We start from the raw sequence: 20,512 nt of genomic DNA on the forward strand, positions 1-20,512 counted from the left end.
ATTATGTATACAGAAGAGGGCACCAGATCTCATTACAGATGGTTGTGAGCCACCATGTGGGTGCTGGGAATTGAACTCAGGACCTCTGGAAGAGCAGTCGGTGCTCTTAACCGCTGAGCCATCTCTCCAGCCCCTATTGCTTCTTTTTTTGTTTTATGGTTTGTTTAGTTTTTGTTTTCAGTACATCTGGTGTGCAGCTTCCCCTCCCTCTACTCCTCCATTTCTCCCCCAGATCCACTCCTCTCTTTTTGCTGCTGCTTCTGTTTTTTGTTTTTTTCCGAGACAGGGCTTCTCTATGTAGTTTTGGGAGCCCTAGCTCTGTAGACCAGGCTAACTTCAAATTCACAGAGATTCTCCTGCCTCTGCCTCCCAAGTGCTGGGATTAAAAGCCATCAAACAACCTCTCCATTATCCCCCCCCCCCCCACACACACCCACATCCCCACATGAGCAAAAGTTGTTTTGCTTTAAGCACTGTTAGGAGACAGCATTTAGAACTGAGGGCTTTTCCTTAGCACTGATAGGTTGTTATATTCTTCTTGTAGTTGGAATTTGGTGTAGATGGGAAAGTGGGGTCAAGGTCAAGCTTCATAGCAGAATTAATTAGTTTTACTGACTTTGTTTCTCATTGTACTCAATGCTTATTATGCATTAATGCTTATCATTTTATAGGGTGGCAGTCCTGCAGTCAAGGCAGCAAAGCCTTTGTGTTCGTTGGGATGCCTGTGTTTTTAAAATACTACTTTTAAAAAAGGAAAGGTGGTCAGGTTGTAACAGATGTGTTTGGTTCTTTCATCTGGTGCGAAAGAGTTTACTTTTTGAAAAGCTTACAGTAAAACGTTCTGAACATTATTTTACTATCTTTTTTGTACTGAATAAAATACCAGTATTTTTTTATGTATGAACAATATTTTGCATATAACTAATTTTAAGGAAGCTAACTTTATTTTTTAATTGTCTTTTTAATTGGGCAAGTTATCTCCCTTTTTTCTATGAAAATCCTTATTACCACACAGTAAACATTTAAATAGGCTAGCCTTCTTATGCAGGTTATCTCATACAATCTAAGGTAGTATGATTCATTGCTGGTTAAATGTCACCTTAACAGTAGATTTTAAATGCTTGCCAATGTACATACTGATGGATTTGGCTGAGTATTAATATACTTTTGCCTCATGTGCCTGATTATCATTGCCTTGTTTCTGCAGCTACGGAACCTTGGCCTGAAAATGCGACCTTATATCAACAACTGAGAGGTAAGTTCTTATTCACAATTAAAAATGGCTTTATGTTAAAATACACTTATAACTAACAGTAAACCCCAAGTTAAACCGAACCAGCTGACCAACCAAATAAACAAACAAAACTCTGCAACCACCAAATGCACTAATATAATTTCCTGCAATGGGAATGTAAAACACAAAGAAGGGATTCCCTCGTATAATTTGTCTACAAGGTTTTGCCTAAACTTGTATCCTGCCAGGTAAACCAACTATTCATAACCTATAAGGTCCTTAGTTTATTATTGACTCATTATATTGGCTGCTGTAGGCAGTGTAAAATGATGTGGTTGCAGGAGCACTTGGCAGATTTACTGCACCAATAGCTGAGACAGCAGATTTTTGAAGTCCCGTGGTAAAGTGGACTCTCAGTAAAAAGGAACTGTGAAAATGTATAGGCTGGGATGGTTCAGGCTCCCGTTAGCAGCTCTTCATATATCATCAGATCACATTATGGACCCCATTTGGGGCTCAGCAGCCTGCTACAGTTGTCAGAAGACTGCAAAGTAATGAAGACTAATAGGCAGCAGCCCCGTCCTCTAAGCATGGAATTTTTATTGCAGCGAACTTGTCATCTTTCTTTTGTGTGACAGACCTAGACACACTGTGCAATAGTAACTATAAGCTGCTTTATGTGGTTGTGAATACTTTTACTTTAAACTACTTCATTTTAATGAAAAGAAAAAATATTTTTAAAAAATATAAAAATGAATGTGTTTTTAAATAAGCAGTTTTAATTGTTGATAAAATGAGATAAATGATCAAATAATTTTAGAACAATCCTATTTTATCACTTACACATGGTAATTTAATTGAAACTATTGCACAACAGCATTGAATAAAAGCTTCATAGCTTTATGTAGGATATCTCTTTAAAATAGAAATAGCTTTTAAAAATATTTTAATACATTTTGCTTATTTAGCAGTTAAACTTTGGACTTAGACCTTTCTTTATGTTTCCACAGGGGAGCAAATTTTGCTTTCTGACAATGCAGCATCTCTTGCTGTGCAGGTAAATATGTAAATAATGTAATTTTGTTCTTTGTGCTAGAGGATGTATATCATTTTGAGTTGCCGTCCACCCCCTACTGAAGTCTGATACTGTATGTTTAGAGTTTTTCTGTGTGACTTCACCATTATCAGTATAATCTTACTCTTCTGTGAAGTCTAATTTTATACAGTATTTTCAGTTGTCAGTATGTAAAATAAACTTCATTATCCATTCCTTTAAGCAAAAGTACTTTTAAATGGAGGACACATTCTGTCTTATCAGTTGTTTTGGTTTTGGTTAGATATAGTATTTTATTTGGAGACAATAATTTCACTTATATACTCAAAATTCTTTTCTAACTTATTTTAAAGAGTTATTCACTACATCTTTTTAATCATCATTCTGCTTATTATACACATGCTAACCTTAATTCTGTTTGTTAATCTTGAAGCAGATAGATTCTTTCTAGCTACTCTTCATATATTTATTGATTATATGTGTATTTATTATTCCCAGCCCACTTATTACGTGCAGTTGCTTTTTAAATTTTATATTATAGTTGTGTAATCCAAAAAAGATGTTTGGCAGGGTAAACTTAAAATTGCACTATGGAATATGTGGAGAATTGTTTATTTGAAAAAAGTCAATGTTTCTGCATACTGTAAAATCATATGAACATTTTATATATTTAGCTGCTAAGGTACTTAGTTCATGTAGTTGGAATCACAGAAGATTGGCTGTGCAGCATGTAAAAGGAATTTGAAGATTAGTGATATTTATTGGAGGTGAGACTGGGCTGCTGGAGGACAAAGAGGGAGGAGAAAGTAGTTATCAAGCTTTTGTCATGTTGGAGGCATAATGCTAAGCATTTAATTTTAGGTCATCCCATTTAGATTTCTTGTTTAGTTTGATAACCTTTGGTTTCAATGCCAGTGTCTAGTACTGTCATTCAGTACGTCAGTAGATAGCATGGTATTCAGTTTGTCTTTGTTTTAAGGTGGAGAAGGAAAGAAAGATGGGAAGAAATGTGCTTGGGCAAGAATTTATTAGTTGGTGGATCTAGTATGTTCCTTTTACATTAGCTTTATATCTTTTACCAAGAGTATAAATTACAGTTTTGCCTTTATTTTTTATTTAAATTCTATTTAATTTTTATTTTCTTTTTATCTTAACTTTTGATAAACAAATTTTTAGTTATGTGCAATAAATATAGCCTTTATACAGGTTTTGTCAATCTCTTTAGTGAGAGAAATGGAATTTAACATTTTGCGCGCACACACACACACACACACACACACACACACACACACACACACAAAACATAGTTGCCTGGAATAAAGAATGCACTCGGTAGATGTACATTGTGTAAATGGTTTGTTAGTATGATGAAGCAGTCTTGCCTGATAAATGACAGTGCAAATAAATTATTTGCTGTGTATAAAATAATATTTTTAGTTTTTGTATCTTTGAAGTGATAGCTTCAGGGCATAGTGAATATTTTAGTTGAAGCACTGTTTCTTGACCCCTTTAATTGCCATTTGGGGGTAGCTCTTTAAGGATTTTACCAAGCTAATTAACATCCTTTTCCCCAGAAAAATCTTCTAGTGCATGCAGTAAAAGAAAAATGTACCCAGGCTATTTTATATGTGATTTCAGCAGGTTTACTCCTTACTAAAGTCATGTAAGGATCACTTATGAAAAGCCCTTAAGATGAAATAGCATTATTGTAGGGAGTACTGCTGTAATTAATTTTGAACAAATAGGAAAGAATTTTGGGTAGGAATAGACTAAGGATTCTCAACCAGGGAGAGTTTGGCTCCTTGAAGCTGTGATGGTGGTTAAGCCTGTGGGCTGTCAGAACTATGGGAGGAGTACCATTGGACATCCCTGTTGGGTAGACAGGGAGGCTGCTCACTCACTAGTCCACGTGTGGAGGTCAGCGCTCTGCAGTGAGCTCTCGAGTTCAAATAAAATGGTGTCAGGTTTGAACAGCCAAAGGCTAGATGGTTTAATCAGTTTCTGTACAAAGCAAATTATCAGAATATTACTATTTTAAAAATTGATATTTAAGTTTTTCTTGGAAGGGAAGATAAAAAGACCCAACTTGGTATATATTATTTTTGTTATGGTACCTATTAATTCCTTTTCTTACCCTAGTTTCTCAAATCACAGCTGCAACTGAAAATAACACCAAAAGACCTTTTAAAATAATTGAATTTTGCTTAACCATCTCAATTTTTTATCCTACATATGTCACTTAGATGATAAATTAACTAGCATATATTAAAAATCCTTGGTTTTCTTCAATATTCTTTGACTTGACAGCTGATAGTAGCCATGACTATAAATGTGACTTTCCCACATATCTGATATAAACTTTATGGAGTAATTTTCTTGTATATAAAGCAAAAGCATCTGTTTAGAAGAACCAGCTAAGGGCTTTATGTTTGATGTATAAAATTGATCAAAACAACGTGACAAGTATCTATAAACTGTATATCTTCTAGAAGATACCAGATATAAAACATTGGACATTTTAATAGTCCGCCAATTATGCCATCAGGAAATTCAAATCTTACTTATCACTAAGGCAGGTGTTTATTATATTCTAGAAGCTAAGTGCTTGGCTATTTGTAATGAAAGGCACCTTTATGACTTCAGTTTAAAAGAAAATCATTTTCTTCCCGGTGATCATTTCCCGGTGATGTGCTTTCTTTGTATCTTCTATCTACAAATATAGACTCACCTGAGTGCTGTTTGGTCCTAATGTGATCTTGATTCCTGACTATAGTGAAAAGTTAGTCTGATATATTTTCATGAGCTCAGTGTTTATGTAACATTGTGTACACATGCATGCATAGAGACATTTCTCATTTTAAAGTGCTACTTTGAGGGACTTAAGCTTATATTGTTTAGTAAAACAAACTTGATAATTCTGTTACTATTGTCTCTTACACTCCAAACTTAGACCAACTATCCAGTAGATAATATAGTGCTAGCTACTAAGTAATACAAAATTTCTAGTACCTTCATAAAAAAATTAATTTTAGTAATGTTTTACTTAGCTCAGTATATAAAAATATCATATAATCAATACAAAATTTATTTTACTTTTTTCAAATTGAATTCAAAGTCTGATGTGTACATTTAGAATACATCTCTTTGTGCTAGCCATATTTCATATGCTCAATAGCCATATGTAACTGTTGGCCCTTATATTGGACAGTGCTAGTTTAGAAACACAGCATGAACAAATACATATGAATTCTTAAGTTTTTTACAAAAAAAAAAAAACTTTTAAAAAACTTAGGTTCTGGGTATGTGCTTTATTCCTTTAATCCCAGCACTCAGGAAGCAGAGGCAGGCATATCTTGGTTGAGTCTAGTCTGGTCTACATAGTGAGTTCCAAGACTGCCAGGGTCTCAACAACAACAGCACTATGATATGTATGATATTTTGTTTGTGTTCTGGCAAATAAAGCTTGCTTGGAGATCAGAGAGGATAGAGCTAGCCACTAGTTAACCATAGAGGCCAGGCAGTGGCAGGCTCACGCCTTTGATCCAAGTACTTGGGAAGCTCAAGTACTTGGGAAGCTCATGTCTTTAATCTCAGCACTAGGGAGGTGGAGACAGGAATATAAGGCAGGTAGAGACAGGATCTCAGCCCATTCAGACTGAGGATTCATACAGACAGGTTGCTCCTATTTAGTGGGATTTTTTAGAGATAAGTTTCTGGTGGCTGGCCGCTCTGCTTCTCGGATCTTTCAGGCAAGCTTTACTTGTCAGAATACAAACAAAATATCATGCAACAACAGCACAAAAGAAGTTATGTCTAGACTGTTTCAGTCAGAATATGTTTTATTTTATAGCAAATTCCACAAGAGAAATGGGCTGCTTATCTCTGTTCTAAGGAGAGAATACCTTAAGAACTCTGTTTCAAGTTTCTTCCTCTATAAAATAGACATAAAGTAGATGCTGCCCATTGGCTAATGGGAATTGAATGTCTTAACATATTTAAAACATTTAGAAAGATACTTGGAGTGTTGTAAATATGCAGAGGATATTGATTATTTCCTTCTGTCCTGATTCTTGGCAGAAATACATTTAATCAATTTCAGCAAGATAATTAGAATCTTATAGGCTTGATAATGCCTAAAGAACATTACTGGGAATAAATGTTATATATAAGGTTTTAAGGAGAACATTTTTATATTGACATGAGCATTAATAGTTTTTATAACCACATTAAATACAGGATTTTGTGAATTCTTTGAGAATTTCATACATGGATTTTGATCATATTTACCCTACTACTCCTTCCCCACCTTCTTCTAGATCCATTCTCCATCCTCACCCTTTCTCAACCTCCTGTCCTTTCTTCTTCTTTTTTTAAAAAATTTATTTATTTGTATTTTATGTACAATGGTGTTTTGTCCACATGCATGTCAATGTGAGGGTGTGGGATCCTCTGGAACAAGATTTACAGACAGTTGTGAGCTGCCAGGTGGGTACTGGGAATTAAACCCCGGGTCCTCTGGAAGAGCAGCTAGTGCACTCTTAATCACTGAGACATCCCTCCAGCCCCCTTTTTCTTCTTTTTATTCCCCATCAAGTCCAGTTTCTGCTGCCCACTGAGGCTATCCACTGGAGTATGCATAACCATGTTTTTGTGCTATGCCTAAAAATGTTAATATTCAATGTGTATACCTAATGTTATTTCAGAATATTCAAATTTGTTTTAAAATTTAACATTAAATATGTTTGTGTATACCCAACTCTACTGAGAGCTTTTATGTAGAGTATTATGATCAATCCTTACTGCAGCCTAATGCAGGGTGCTACTGTACTCTTAATTTTTAAAATGTGGGACTAGAGAGATGTAAGAGTACTGGCTGCTCTTCCAGAGGACCCTGGTTCAGTTCCCAGCATCCACGTTGTGCCTCACAATTGTCTGTAACTCCAGTTCTAGGCATCACATAGTCAAAGATATACATGCAAAATACCCACACATGAAAAAAAATTAAAAAAATCAAAATATGGCACATGCATATAATCCTAGCATTTTGGAGACTGAGGCAGAAGGATCACAAAGTCCAGCTGTGGATAGATGAGTTTCAGGCCAGCCTAAGCTATATAGTGAGACTCAGTTTTAAAACAACCAACAACAAAGCCAGAAAACACAGAACAAAAAGTAGAAATCTTAAAGTTCAGAGCTGATCTTTTTAAATACAGGCCACTAATTATGGAAGAAAACAGAAAGCCATGGTATTGGTTGAGTTCTGTGTATGGGTGACACTGTGCTGAGCACCTTATTTTTATTAGTTTAATCCTTATAGGGGGCCAGTGCTGTGTGAGTTACAAGTCAAAACAACCCTCTCTTACAGCAATCCCGTGGAATTGGTACTACTACAATTCCTACTTCCCCACTGAGAAGAGCGGTGAGGCAGAGAGGGTCAGCTGTTGGTCTAAAAATACATGACCTTTTTTCTTTTTCTTCTTGAGACAGGGTTTCCCTGAGTAGCCCTGGCTGTCCTGGAACTCACTCTGTAGATGAGGCTGGCCTCGAACTCAGAGATCCACCTGCCTCTGCCTTCTGAGTGCTGGGATTAAAGCTGAGTGCCACTACTGCCCCGCTAATAAGTGAATTTGTAATCATACATTATTTCTGATGTTTCCTAGCACATTACAATTCACATTAATGTATGAAAGATAAACATGTCTCAGTTTTCGGAATTTGGAAATGTAGTAAAGGCATTCTTATGTTATTATTAAACTTGTTAGGTAGTGAAAAATTCTTTTGAAAAATATTAAAGCTGTAGAAATAGAAGATATTGAACAGAGAATTAATATTCTGTTTTGACTTTAAACATTTATACACTTACTTGTGAATATCTTATGTATATATAATAAGATAGTACTTTCTAATGGGGTTTCATTTAATATATATGAAGCCAATTTAAACAAGCTGGCTTTTCTTTTTTGTGTGTCTGAATATAAAGTCTATAAAAATTAGAGTTGTTTTTTAGTGTCACAGACTGATGGTCATTATTAGAATACTGCATGAAAAAGTAACCTTAAGTTTAATTAAGAATGACATTTAAGCTCAGATTAAAAAGAACATTTGTGTTTCACTTAATCTTTTTTATTTTCTTTGGTTTTTGTGAGTAAATAACCCTAAAAATGAAAAATAGATAAAAGCTATTTTTTTCATTTACTATATTATATTGTCAAAAAATTCAACATTTTTGTAGGTGTCATTAATGCTATGCTCACTAGCATGTCAGATAGGCTGATACTTACTTAAGCTTACTTTAGCAAATGAAGCTTTGTAGGTAGAGGTATTTATTAGTAGTTAAATGGTCATATTCTAATGTAATAATCTTCGGAGGCGAGCAGTGAGGAGTGCCTTTTTCCTTTGAATTGCAAGTCAGTTGTTGGATGGAGAATGTATGAAAATAGCTCCTTGTCAAGTCATTTAAGTAAATGGCCAAGGTTGACAGCTTGCCTGCAGAATTTTAGATGAAATAATCTTGAGTATTGATGGGTTGCATACATTTTTGTTTTAAATAAGTTGTTATATGCAGTATGAAGTGCCAGCTTAAACATGATATGAATACTGGTAGGATGCATCAGTTGATATATTTTAATAGAGAATGAATAAAATATTATCTGTGTAAAATATTTAAAAAATTAAAGCTGCTTTATAGTTTCATAAAATATGAATTTAAAGATTTTAAAGTCTGTCCTCACTTCGATCATACTCTGTAAAATGAGGTCTTTGTATTTACTTTCAGAGTTAGGAGAAGGCAAGAACAACTAAGAAAAAGAGAACATAGCAACAACTGTCCTTTTTAGTATTCTAAAATGAGCAAGGTGAAGGCAGCAGATGTTTCCTTATTATCACTGAATTTAAATTTAAATTCTTCAATCTTATTGTTTTATTACATTAATTAGGTCATGATGGTAGGTTATAGTTAAAACATCTGGCATGAATTATGAAGTATAAAGTATGAAAAAGTATAAATATGATGTTTCTAAAACAAAACTGGTTTTGGATAGTAAGCTGAACTTAACAGAGTAAAACAATTTCAGTATTCATATTAGTTCTTTAGCATATAGATAGTATGATGTGCAAAACATCTGAACTAGTCTTGTAGGATTTGCAGTCATGAAGTAGTGCATATTCAAAATAAAATAGGTGGCTAAGTTGTCATTTTTAATAATTTGTGAAATAGTTTATGTCATCTAATATTTTCTAATACAATATTTATTTAACTTATTAAAAATCCATGTCCCTATAGGTCTCTGAGAAATTCTAAGTTAGAGTATCATCACTTTTTGTTTGTTTCTATAAAAGGTAAATAGCAAGCAGTATGTTAAAGTTTGTGCAGGTAAATAGAACAATGAAGACATAGTGGTAAGAAGAAGACAATCTATTTTTTTAAGTAGAAAAATGCTAGCATTCTTCATTATTAGATGTACAGTATCAGCATAATCGATCTAGCAGTATTACATTTGAGCTGAAAACACACTTAAAATTGAGACCATACACTATCCTGTGTGAGTGAAACATCTTTCATATAGTTCTAAGATGAAATTACCCTTGAATGAATAGCATCTTCATTTATCTTCAAACCTCTTCTGTGCTTTTAGTGAATCTACTCTTTCAACATTCCACAAGAATTACATTATACTGTTATACCAGAGTACCTCTGCAGTGTGAAATAGATTGGTTTGGAAAATGAACTTGGCTTTGCTATAAATTACATTCACAGGTACAAAGGAATTTGTTATTTTGTTTAAAATAGTCACAAATATAATTACGGTCTTAATTTATGTTAAACTACAAATAGCGCTGTTACTGTAACTGTATTAGGAACTTAATATGTCTCTTTAAGAATGATACCTAACATTTCTCATTTGTAACCTTAGATACATTATTTCAATTATGGGATCTGCAGCTGTTTGATATAAAATGAATTATTTTGTGGGTAGATTTGTTCATGGTTTTTAATTTGAAAACATCTCTTCAGTAAGGTGGAAAATAATTCTTCAGCTGTCCCCACTCATTTTCCTTTGTGTTCTCATGAAACAGGATAAGAATTAAAATCAGAATCATTTTCATTTTGTGCCCTGAAAGGGGCATTGCATGATTGAGAATAAGCCTTATAAAATTTTCACACAAAGTGTTTCACACATAATTATGACATGAATAGAAAGAAGTTTTGTCCTAAAGTGGAAGCCTGGGTAGTGCAGGCTGTGATAACTGTCATTTGGTTGGACTGAAAGTGGGTCATTACCTAGCTAGACGTTGAGCAGCTTTGTTAATGTGCTCTATGTGATGTAAGAAGCTGTATTTAAGCTTTCCACAGTCTCAAAATTTGATTAAAGAAAATTATTTAAAAATTTGAATTATTTACATTTTACTGGCACTTGGCTGATTTACTGCTGATATGTAAGAGTTATGAGAGTATTATGTGTTTAACTCATACGACAAATATTAATATATCTTCAAATGAGGAAGAGGAAAGGAGCTAGCTGGTGCAGCTCACTGGTAAGCATCCAGGGTTATGTTACAATTACTTAACTGAAACGATGTGAGTATATTATATGTCCCTACCACCTGTTTAGCTAATAAAAATTAGATTTTTTGGTTGCTGTTATTTTTCTCAGTTGGAATTATAACGAAACTTTATATCTCCATAGAGTGTAGAAAACACTTTGTTTTCCCCTCACTCCCGGCTCCAGTGCCAGCTCTGTTGCTGGTGTTGTTAGGTTCTTGGTGTACAAGGATTACTCTTTTTCTATGTTTGACTGCTTTATACTTCTTTTGCTTAATTTTCCCTTAAAGTTTATTTTCATTTATATGTAACTTTAATAGGCAAAGGCGCTCTATCTTTTTCTATTCTGATTTTGGTTGCTTTTATAAAGAATCTAATTTTTTTCCAAGCTGTCAGATGTTGATGTATCTAAAGTTGAGTTAAATATTCTGGGAATAGTTTTCATGTGTCCTAAGGATGGTTCTATTCTCTGATGTAATCTGTCTTCATATGTGCTCTTAAATGTCATTTTCATGCTTTGGGAACAGATTTGCCCTATATAAAGCATTTTTTGCTTATTGAGTTATGATTTCTGATTACTAAATAAGTAAATTGAATTCTGTTAGTTTTCTAAACCAATGCCTGCTTATTGATAGCTATAAGTATTGATTTCTTAAAACATTAATTAATAGGAGGTGAGTTACTTTAAAACACTGAGGTTTGGATCTATAGAATTAAAAGATGCCAATCCTTATGGTAGCTTGCCAGTGCTTTTCAAGAACTTACTGTATGCCAAGGATAGGTAGTAAAGACACTCATGGTCTGTTGGTTCTGACAGAACTTACAGTCTGAAGGGAGAGATCTTTTATCTGCATGATAGTACTGTGTATTTATTTACTTATTTTTGCTTTGTTAGAAAAGATTATATAGTTATGTGTGTTGAAAATTAATCATTCCTTTTCTCCTTCGGCTCATTACCAGTATTGTAAGAATAACCTGTGCCCAGAGTCTCACTTCTGCTGAGGTGTCCCTCAGCCAAGATCCACATCTTTGACTTGAAACAGAAGGCAAAAGTTGATGAATTCCCACTTTGTGGCCACATGGTGTCAGATTAATATGAGCAACTCTCTTCCAAAGCCCTGGAGGCTGCCCGTATTTGTGCCAACAAATACATAGTAAAGAGTTGTGGCAAGGATGGTTTTCATATTCCAGTGAGGCCTCACCTTTTTCATGTCATCCAAATCAACAAGATGTCCTGCCCTGGGGCTGACGGTATGCAGACAGGTATGCATAGTACCTTGGGAAGACCCAGGGCCCAGTGGCGGCCAGGGTTCACATTGACCAGGTCATCTTGTCCATCTGCACCAGCCTGCAGGATAAGGACATGTGATTGAGGCTCTGCGTAGAGCCAAGTTTCCGTTCCCTGGCCGCCAGAAGATCCACTCTTAGAGAAGTGGGGCTTCACCAAGCTTGATGCAGTGAGTTTGAAGATATGGCGGTGAGAAGCAGCTCATTCCTGATAGCATCAAATATATCCCCAGTGTATTGGTCCCTTGCATTTCTGAAGGAGGCCACAGTACTCTCCTGTACCCTACCAAATCATGTTCAGTAATAAATCTCACATCCAGTCAAAAACAAATCCCTTAAACCATTCAGTACTTTATATTGTTCTTTCAAAAAATAATTTATGTTCTTTTATTTATCCCTTTAGTATCTAATTGGAGATTTTTATTTTAAACCACAAATTTGCAGTTTGTTTTATATAAAAATATAATTATAGTATATACTATTTTCCTCTTTTTCTCATAAGTAGGTACCCAAAGTAATAAAATATGTAAGGTCGGCTTTCTTTTGAAGTCATCAAAATTAAATAGGCTCCCTTCTCAGGTGGATAAATAAGTTACTGTCATCACCACCAGTATAAACCTTGTATTTGTTGAACAGCTCTGGGCCAGATGGTATCTAAGTGCTTAACAAATAGCACCTTAGTCAACCTACCAGCTAGTTGTTTTATTCTAGATGTTAGAAAGCTTTAAAGGTTATGTAGTCCCTGAGATTCATCCAGATAGTCTCTCACTGGGAGTCTTCTGCTCTGTTACCCTCTTGCTATTTTATACTGACTCGCAGGGATTCCATTTTTCTAGTATGTGCACATGCTAGTCTTCCCGTTAGGCAGCCTCCTTTGAAATCCATCAGATTCTGCTGAGGTACTTAACCCGAGGATGTCAGGGAGTGGGAGAGGCTTATCTAGTCAGGAGAGGGATGGTTAGAGGACTCCTACAGAAAGTAAAATCACTCTAAATGGTGCTGGAGACAGCAGACAAGGCAGCACTACCTTTATGCAAAGTTCATGGCCAAGGAGGCTCCCTTTGGCTGCCTGTTCCCACCATGAGCCTTTCTTACCATTTTCTGAACTTAGTAATGCCCTTTAAATTCTGCAATTGAATCAAAGGCTACTTGATGTTTGAAGGTTTTAATGTTGTAGATTCTGTATCTTTATCTGTATATCTATATTTATATCTAACTTCTTTTAAAAGTCATTAGACTTAGCTTTTCTGGAAATGGGTGAGTTTTTGGTCTTTTGGTTTTTTGAGACAGGATTTCTCTGTGTAGCTCTGGCTGTCCTGGAACTGACTCTGTAAACCATGCTGGCCTTGAACTCACTGAGTTCTGCATCTGCCTCCATGAGTGTTGGGATTAAAGGGTGTGCCACCACCACCTGGCAGCTTTAACTTTAATTTAACCATATTTCCTTTTGGAATATTACTAGTACTTGGTAATAAAGATTTGAAATGTACTATGCATATTATTTGGGATGCTGCTGAGGCATCTTTCCAGTTCTTGTAGGTTGTCTTTATAAAGTTTAGTCACCTTCAGGTGATGTCAGCCTTTCGTGCCTCATTCATTCTCTTCCTTACTGGCTACCCATGTTGTTATACACCCATGTTATCCAGTAGACCTCCAGTAGATATCACCCCACCCCATGCAAGTTTGGTATCTGCTGTATAATAAATGCAGTAGACTTGAGGCACAAGTGCCTCTTGAATATGAAAAAAAAAACTTGATTGCCTGAGAAACTGATTTTAAAATTTTGTACGATATTATTAAATTTAAATTTAACCTAAATAGCAACTTGTTGCTAGTGATTACCATATTGGACAGCTTGGTAATAAAACATTGGGATACCATGTACTAAGGAAATTGTTTCATGTTGTTATTTCTTTGAATTGCTTTGGAATTAAGTGTCCAACTGAAGAATAAGAGGTTAAGTTAGCCTAAATTCATTGTTATAACCAAGACTACATTTGTATTACCTAAGAATAAAAATAAGTATTTCTATTTCAAATCAAAAACAAAATGTGTTTTTGGTTGGTGTATCTTAGCTATTATTTGGAGTAGTTTTAGATTAAAAATAAAAATGAGGGGCTGGAGATACCTCAGTGGTTAAAAGCTCTTACTGTTCTTTTAGTGTTGGATGGCTCTGTAGATGTAACAGTCTTATTAAATAAGAAACACAGAGCCAAATGCAGAGTTAAAAGCCCAAGAGGTCAGAGCAGTAGCTAAGAGCTGAGACTTAAAACTGCCTTCTTACCCTTCCTGCCGCTGCTGCCGTCCTTCCCCTCAGCAAGAGACCTACTTCCTATGTATCTGTCTTTTTATTGACTTTCTGTTCTGCCTTCTTATTGGTTGTAAACCCAACCAGATGACCTCCTTGTCACTGCCTGTCTATACAGACCTCCAGGTCTTCTATGGCGTGGGTTTCCATGCTGGTGGTGTCCTTGAACACACAGAGATCTGCCTGTCATGTGATCGGGATTAAGGGCGTGTGCTACCACTGCCAGACTTCTGCTATGGTTTGCTATCAGCTCTGACCCCAGGTAGCTTTATTTATTAACATACAAATAAAATCACATTTCAGCACAAATAAAATATCACCATGTGGCTCATAGCTACCTGTGACTCAAGCTTTATTGGGATCTGTAACCTCTGACCTCCATGGGTACCCACACATGCATGCACCCTCCACCCCCTCCACACACACACTTAAACATATTTTAAAAATGTGAAAGGTGCTGTTTTGGAACTTCAGCTCCCTTCCGTCTGACAAAGAGAGTACAAAAGTACTAGTTGAGTCAGAACTTCCTTTGCTTTGAAGTTTTTACATACTGAAGATAATCATGATAATGCTTTGTTTTTACATTTTCAGTATTTGGATGGAAGTTCTGTGTTATTATCAAGCTTCTTTGTGAACTCCAGATGAATTCAGAAATTCCTTCTGAACTAGTGATAAAGAGTAAATATATTAATGTTACAAAATTAATCTTTGTCTAACAAGAATCATGCCCTCAGTGGAGGTTTGTACGTTGAGTGTCATTAAATTGGTCAAAATTAATTCAGTTTTTATTAATAAAGAAGCAAAAATTTGGGGGTTTAAGTATGGGTTTGATTATACAACAATATAAGTGAACTAAAGTTCTATGGAATATTGATTGGCATAATTATACTCTACGTGTACAATTTCATACCATATGTACCTTTTTGTATAGTATTAGTAGTTGCTAATTAACAGTTGGAATTATTCAGGGCTTTGAAAAGAATTAAATTCTTTCAAACTCTTGCTCCATTGAAGGCCTTAGTCTCTTCTAGATTTCCCTTCTCAACAAATGATCTCTCTTCATATCTCACAGGTAATGTGAGTACATGCTCATCTCTTGTCTTTGTGTGTTTGCGTGTTCATGTGTGCGTGTTTATGGAGATAGGGGCTGTGTCAGCTGTCATTTTCCACTTTTTTTTAAAAATAGATATAGGGGCTCACTGTGTAATAATCCTGGAAAGCCTGAAATGTCTTATGTAGACCAGACTGGCCTTAGACTCAGAGATGCCTCTGCATCTTGAGTTCTGGAATTAAAATCATGGGCCACTGTGGCCAGCTCCACCACAGTTTTTGACACAGGGTTTCTCACTGAACCTGAAACTCAAATGAGTGGTTGGACCAGGTAGCCAGGAAGGTTGAGGGCTCTGCTTTTCCTCCCCTCCTTCCCTGAGGTGGGTTACTCTTTGTGCTTGGCTTCGTATGTGGGTCCTAGGGATCCAAACTCAGGCCTCCAGTTTGAGCTGAACTTGTACTGACTGAGCTGTCTCTGCAGCCCTGGTCTTTTTGCCTTTCCCGAAATCGGTGTGCAGTCCTCGTCGCTGATCTCGAGCTTCTTTGTGTTACAGTATGAAAAGGGTCCTGTTTCCTGATTGAAGCCCCTCTCCACCTGACTATTAGTCTTCTGGATTGCCTCTTCATAGATGCTGTCTGTTTTTCTGTTTCTTCTGATTATGTCTGTTTCCATTGACTACACGTGTGCCTTTTGTGGTGCTGAGATAGAAACTAGGACCTGGCACTTAGTGTCTGCTGCCAAGACTTCTCCCACATCAGGGAAAGGGGACGACGTGGACGGGTGAGGCTAGGGCAGATAACAGCATCTGCCACAGTCACCTCTTGCCCACTTTGGTTGGTGCGCTTAGATAGCATTGCGGACAGAGTATGCAACATCAAAGTCCTAGCATCCAGTACCACAGTGTTGTAAGTTAGCTGTACGAAAATTGAAGGAGATTGTGAGGAGGCCAGGAGAGATACAAAAAGGCAAAAAAACACATTCTTTGGCTTTCTAAAACATTTCTTTTGCTTAGGGAGATCAGATGTACATAAGTTACAAAACAGTGTAGTGGTCAGGCTATGAGTAAAGGGGATTTTTTTTTTTTAAAGGAAAGCATATCTATGTTTCTAGAGGACTAGAATTTTAATTGACATACTTTTTAAAATAGAGAGCTTTGCTTTATTTTATTGTGACAGGGTCATGTAACAAGATAGGGTTTTGTAATGTAACCCAGGCTGGCCTGGGGCAGTCTTACCTTAGTTTTACAAGTGGGCAAATGGGATTTTTTTTGTATAGAATGTTGTTCATGTTCAATACTGATTTTCAATCCAGAATGGAAAGGAATCACAGGAAACAACACTATGAGAAATTTATATTGGGTATAAGCAGGCTGTTCTAGTCTTAATCTCAATTTGTGATAAATAATAGCCTTGTTAATGAAGTCATTTATGGTAACTCACATTTGACTGTTATTATTATAATTTCATCAAGTTGTGAAAATAAGAAAGGTTTTTTCCCCCCTTCTAAAGTGTGTATGGGAATTAGAACTACAGTAGCTTCAGGTTTCCCAGTTGAATAAATTATTTTGTAGAACATGGGGAAAGTATGAAAGAGGAAAAGTCAGAAAGTCATGAAAGAATACAAGTGGAGTAAACCTGGAGTATTGCAGAAAATAGTAGATTAGGTAGAACTCACTGGTGACCTAAAAACATTTAAAAACAAGTCAGTGTGGATGTAATGCAATTTGTATATGTGTATATTTTTTTCTTTTTCCTTTTTCCTTTGAGACAGTGTCTCTATGTAGCCCTGGCTGTTTTAGAATTCACTATGTAGCCCAGGCTGACCTCAAACTCAGAGATCCACCTGCCTACCAAGTGCTGGGACTAAAGGCGTGTGCCACCACACCTAGCTTATGTTTTTTTCTTTATCATAGAAAATTCTTCAAAAGCATAAGCTTTTAAAACAGCTGTGTAACATTCTGGTTTGGGATGTACTGTGATTAACCTACTCCTTTATTGGTAGACATTTAATTCCTTCAAAAATTTTCTTCCTATAAACCAAGTAAAAATAATTTGTCTCTTTAAAATTTTTATTTAAGTTTATTTTATTTATTAGTTGTGTGTATATGTGGGGGGGAGGGAGAGCAAGCACATGAGCATGCATGTCATCTGTATGTATAGAAGTCCGAGAACAACTTTTGGGAATTGGTTCTTTTCACCCACACGGGTTCTGGCGCAGGGTGGGGGGTGGGGTGGCGGGGCTCAAACTCAGATTGCCAGGCTTGGTAGCAAGCACCTTTGCTCACTGGGCTATCTCACTGGCTCCCAATTTTAAATCTTAAGTGATGAATTAGTTAACATAGGAAACACATGTCAGTATTTTGAGGATTACTGGAAAGAACATTGAAGTAGCAGAAATAACATTTTGAATTTTCCATTACAACGAGAAAGATGGTGATCCTGCAATGAATAAAAAAATTAAAACATCAGTATCTTAATAAAATTTTGACATTTGTCATCCATTAAAGAAATAGATGTTAAAGCAATATGTAATATTGTTTACTTACATAAAGTAATACAAAATGTGAATAAAATTTTTTAAGTATATATAATTGTCTTAAGTTTTATATATTTACCAATGACTTAGTCTTTTTTTTTTTTTAAAAGTAAAATATTTTTGTTTGGAAACTTTAAACTGCTCATAATTTTCCAGTATAGTATTATTGTACGAACTATTTAGTTTAGGAAAGGAATGAGGAAGAGTTCTTTTGAAATATGCATGTATTTTTACTAGGTTTATTACGTTTCTCTTTCTTTACAGGCCTTTTTGCAAATGTGTAATCTGCCTGTCAAAGTGGTGTGTAGGGCAAATGCAGAATATATGTCTCCCTCTGGTAAGTGTGTGTGTTTTCTGTTAACACTACTTGTTATTTGATACTGAGAATTGAACCTAAGGCCTTAGATATGCTAGGTAAGTACTATACTACTGGCCATGTTTCTAGCCCCCGATATTAAAATTCTTAGTTTTTTTTTTTTTTTTCCCTTTGAAGAATTATTTTCCGATTTTTTTTTTTTAAAGTAGCAATTATAAGCTTAATCATGAAGGCCTATGTCTACTTATTTCAACTCTGGTCTGAGGTTTTTAACTGGATGTTCAGGACAAAAATGTGACATCAGATTTCCTCAGTCTGATTTACACTGGGCTTTCCTTTTCTGAAAACAAATTTTAATACTAATGAGTCTATTAATATTCAGCATCCCTAAGTTATTTTTCCTGTAGAACAGGTAGAAGAAGAAAGCTCATGAAATAATTAAATTGTCAACTTTCTTTTTTCTAGTGTTTTAAAGTACTTTTATTAAAGCTTCACTTTTACTCTTTTAAATGATAATGATGATCTGTGTTACATGCTACTAGATTTAACGATCAGGATGATTTGTGTGTTATATGTCAGGAGATCTAACTAGTGCCAATTAAATAGGATTTGAATAATTTTGGTATAAAAATATAATGCCACAAAGCTAATTAAATGTTAAATATGATGTCACAGATTATTTTGGTTTTACTAGAGCAATAACAACACAAAATCATTTCTTCATGAATAAGTGATTATGTATAATTGATTAGCATAGGTATGCGATATTGCTTTTTGTACATATAAAAATTTGTCAATCTCTTCATTTTGATATGGTGATTATTTAGGAACTATTTGTGTTTAGCATTTTCTTTTCACCCTTAAGCTTTTAAGGATGATAATGATTGTTAGACTATCTGTAAACACCCAACCCATAACACTGAAAATTCCACATAAATGTAGTTTATTAGATTTCTGAATAAACTTATAGAAAACATTTCTAAAAAAGTTTTCTAGACTTGGAAATCCAGTATGTTTTGGATTTTAGAGATTACTATTGCTGTGATGAAACACCATGATCAGACGAGCTTGGAAAGGGTTTATTTGGCTCCCATAGTTCTGCTAATAGTGTCACCCTATTAGCCTCTGGGGGCCATTTTCATTCAAACCACCATACTCACTATGTTTCTTTGGCTATTCTGGCACTCTATGTAGATCTGGCTGGCCACAAACTCAGAGATCCACCTGTCTCTGCCTCCTGAGTGCTGGGATTAAAGGTATGCATCACCACACTTAGCTTGTAATGGACTTTTAAAACAGAACATAGGACAGTTAGAAAACATTTTGGCTACAAGTTAGGAAGTCATTAATCCTGTTACTTTGTCCAGTTATTAACTATTTCTTTGGGGAGTTCTGCTTCTCTTCTTTTAACTTCACCTGTTACATGAGCTACTCAGACTAGATGACATCTACGTTTCTAGCTAACATTCTCTGAATCTACAGACTTACTTGACAATATGTTACTGCTTTCTTTAGGAAAAAAAAAAAAAAAACAGGGCAAGGGAGATGGTTCCATATTCACTGTGCACACATAAGGCCCGGTGTTCAGATCTCCAGCAACCACACAAAGAGCTGGGCATGCCAGCACCTGCCTGAAGTCCCAGAGCTAGGAAACAGAGACACCAGTCTAGCTAATCCTTGAGCTCTAAGTGCAGTGAGAGACTCTTTATCAAAAATTAAAATAAGGTGGAGACAGACTGATAGAAAAATGATAAAGGACACTGATACCATATAAACTTCTGGCCTCTGCACTCCCATATTTGTATGGGTGAATGTACCTGTACACATGTGTGCATGGGTACACACACACACACACACACACACACACACACACACACACACATACGTGCGCACGCACACACATGCACACACATACACACACACACACCACACACATGGGCAAAAAAAAGAAAAATTGGTCTGGAGTGACTTCTGTCTAAAATGAGAATCAGAACACACAGTTCTACTTTGGTACAGAGAATTATCTCACTGAGTTTTTGCCTGATACATGTAATAAAGACTGCACGTTGACTATAGTTAACCTAGTGAGAAGAAAAGGATCCTTCACTTCTCATCTGTTGCTTTGATCTCTTAGTCTATCTCTTTATTGGATATTTTTGCATATACAGTTGGCTAGCCACATTAT

General features: G+C 35.6%; 1 protein-coding gene and 1 pseudogene across 9 annotated transcripts in view; both read left to right on the forward strand.

Annotated features, from left to right (window-relative positions):
- The window catches only part of Mtx2 (metaxin 2), a 54,523-nt gene that overhangs the window by 21,226 nt on the left and 12,785 nt on the right, over positions 1-20,512 (forward strand). For 8 of the 9 annotated variants that reach the window (XM_076569710.1, XM_076569712.1, XM_076569715.1 and 5 more), the window contains 3 exons: positions 1,208-1,255; positions 2,245-2,291; positions 18,276-18,348. In XM_076569710.1, the coding sequence (XP_076425825.1) occupies positions 1,208-1,255; positions 2,245-2,291; positions 18,276-18,348 (168 nt within the window). Of the gene's footprint in view, positions 1-1,207; positions 1,256-2,244; positions 2,292-15,134; positions 15,165-18,275; positions 18,349-20,512 lie in introns of those variants that run through there. The other variant, XM_076569716.1, reaches the window with a different exon arrangement.
- LOC143272803 (large ribosomal subunit protein uL16-like) lies at positions 9,643-14,978 on the forward strand (annotated as a pseudogene).

The sequence above is a fragment of the Peromyscus maniculatus genome, chromosome 4, assembly GCF_049852395.1.
Source record: "Peromyscus maniculatus bairdii isolate BWxNUB_F1_BW_parent chromosome 4, HU_Pman_BW_mat_3.1, whole genome shotgun sequence".
Classification (NCBI taxonomy): Eukaryota; Metazoa; Chordata; class Mammalia; order Rodentia; family Cricetidae; genus Peromyscus; species Peromyscus maniculatus.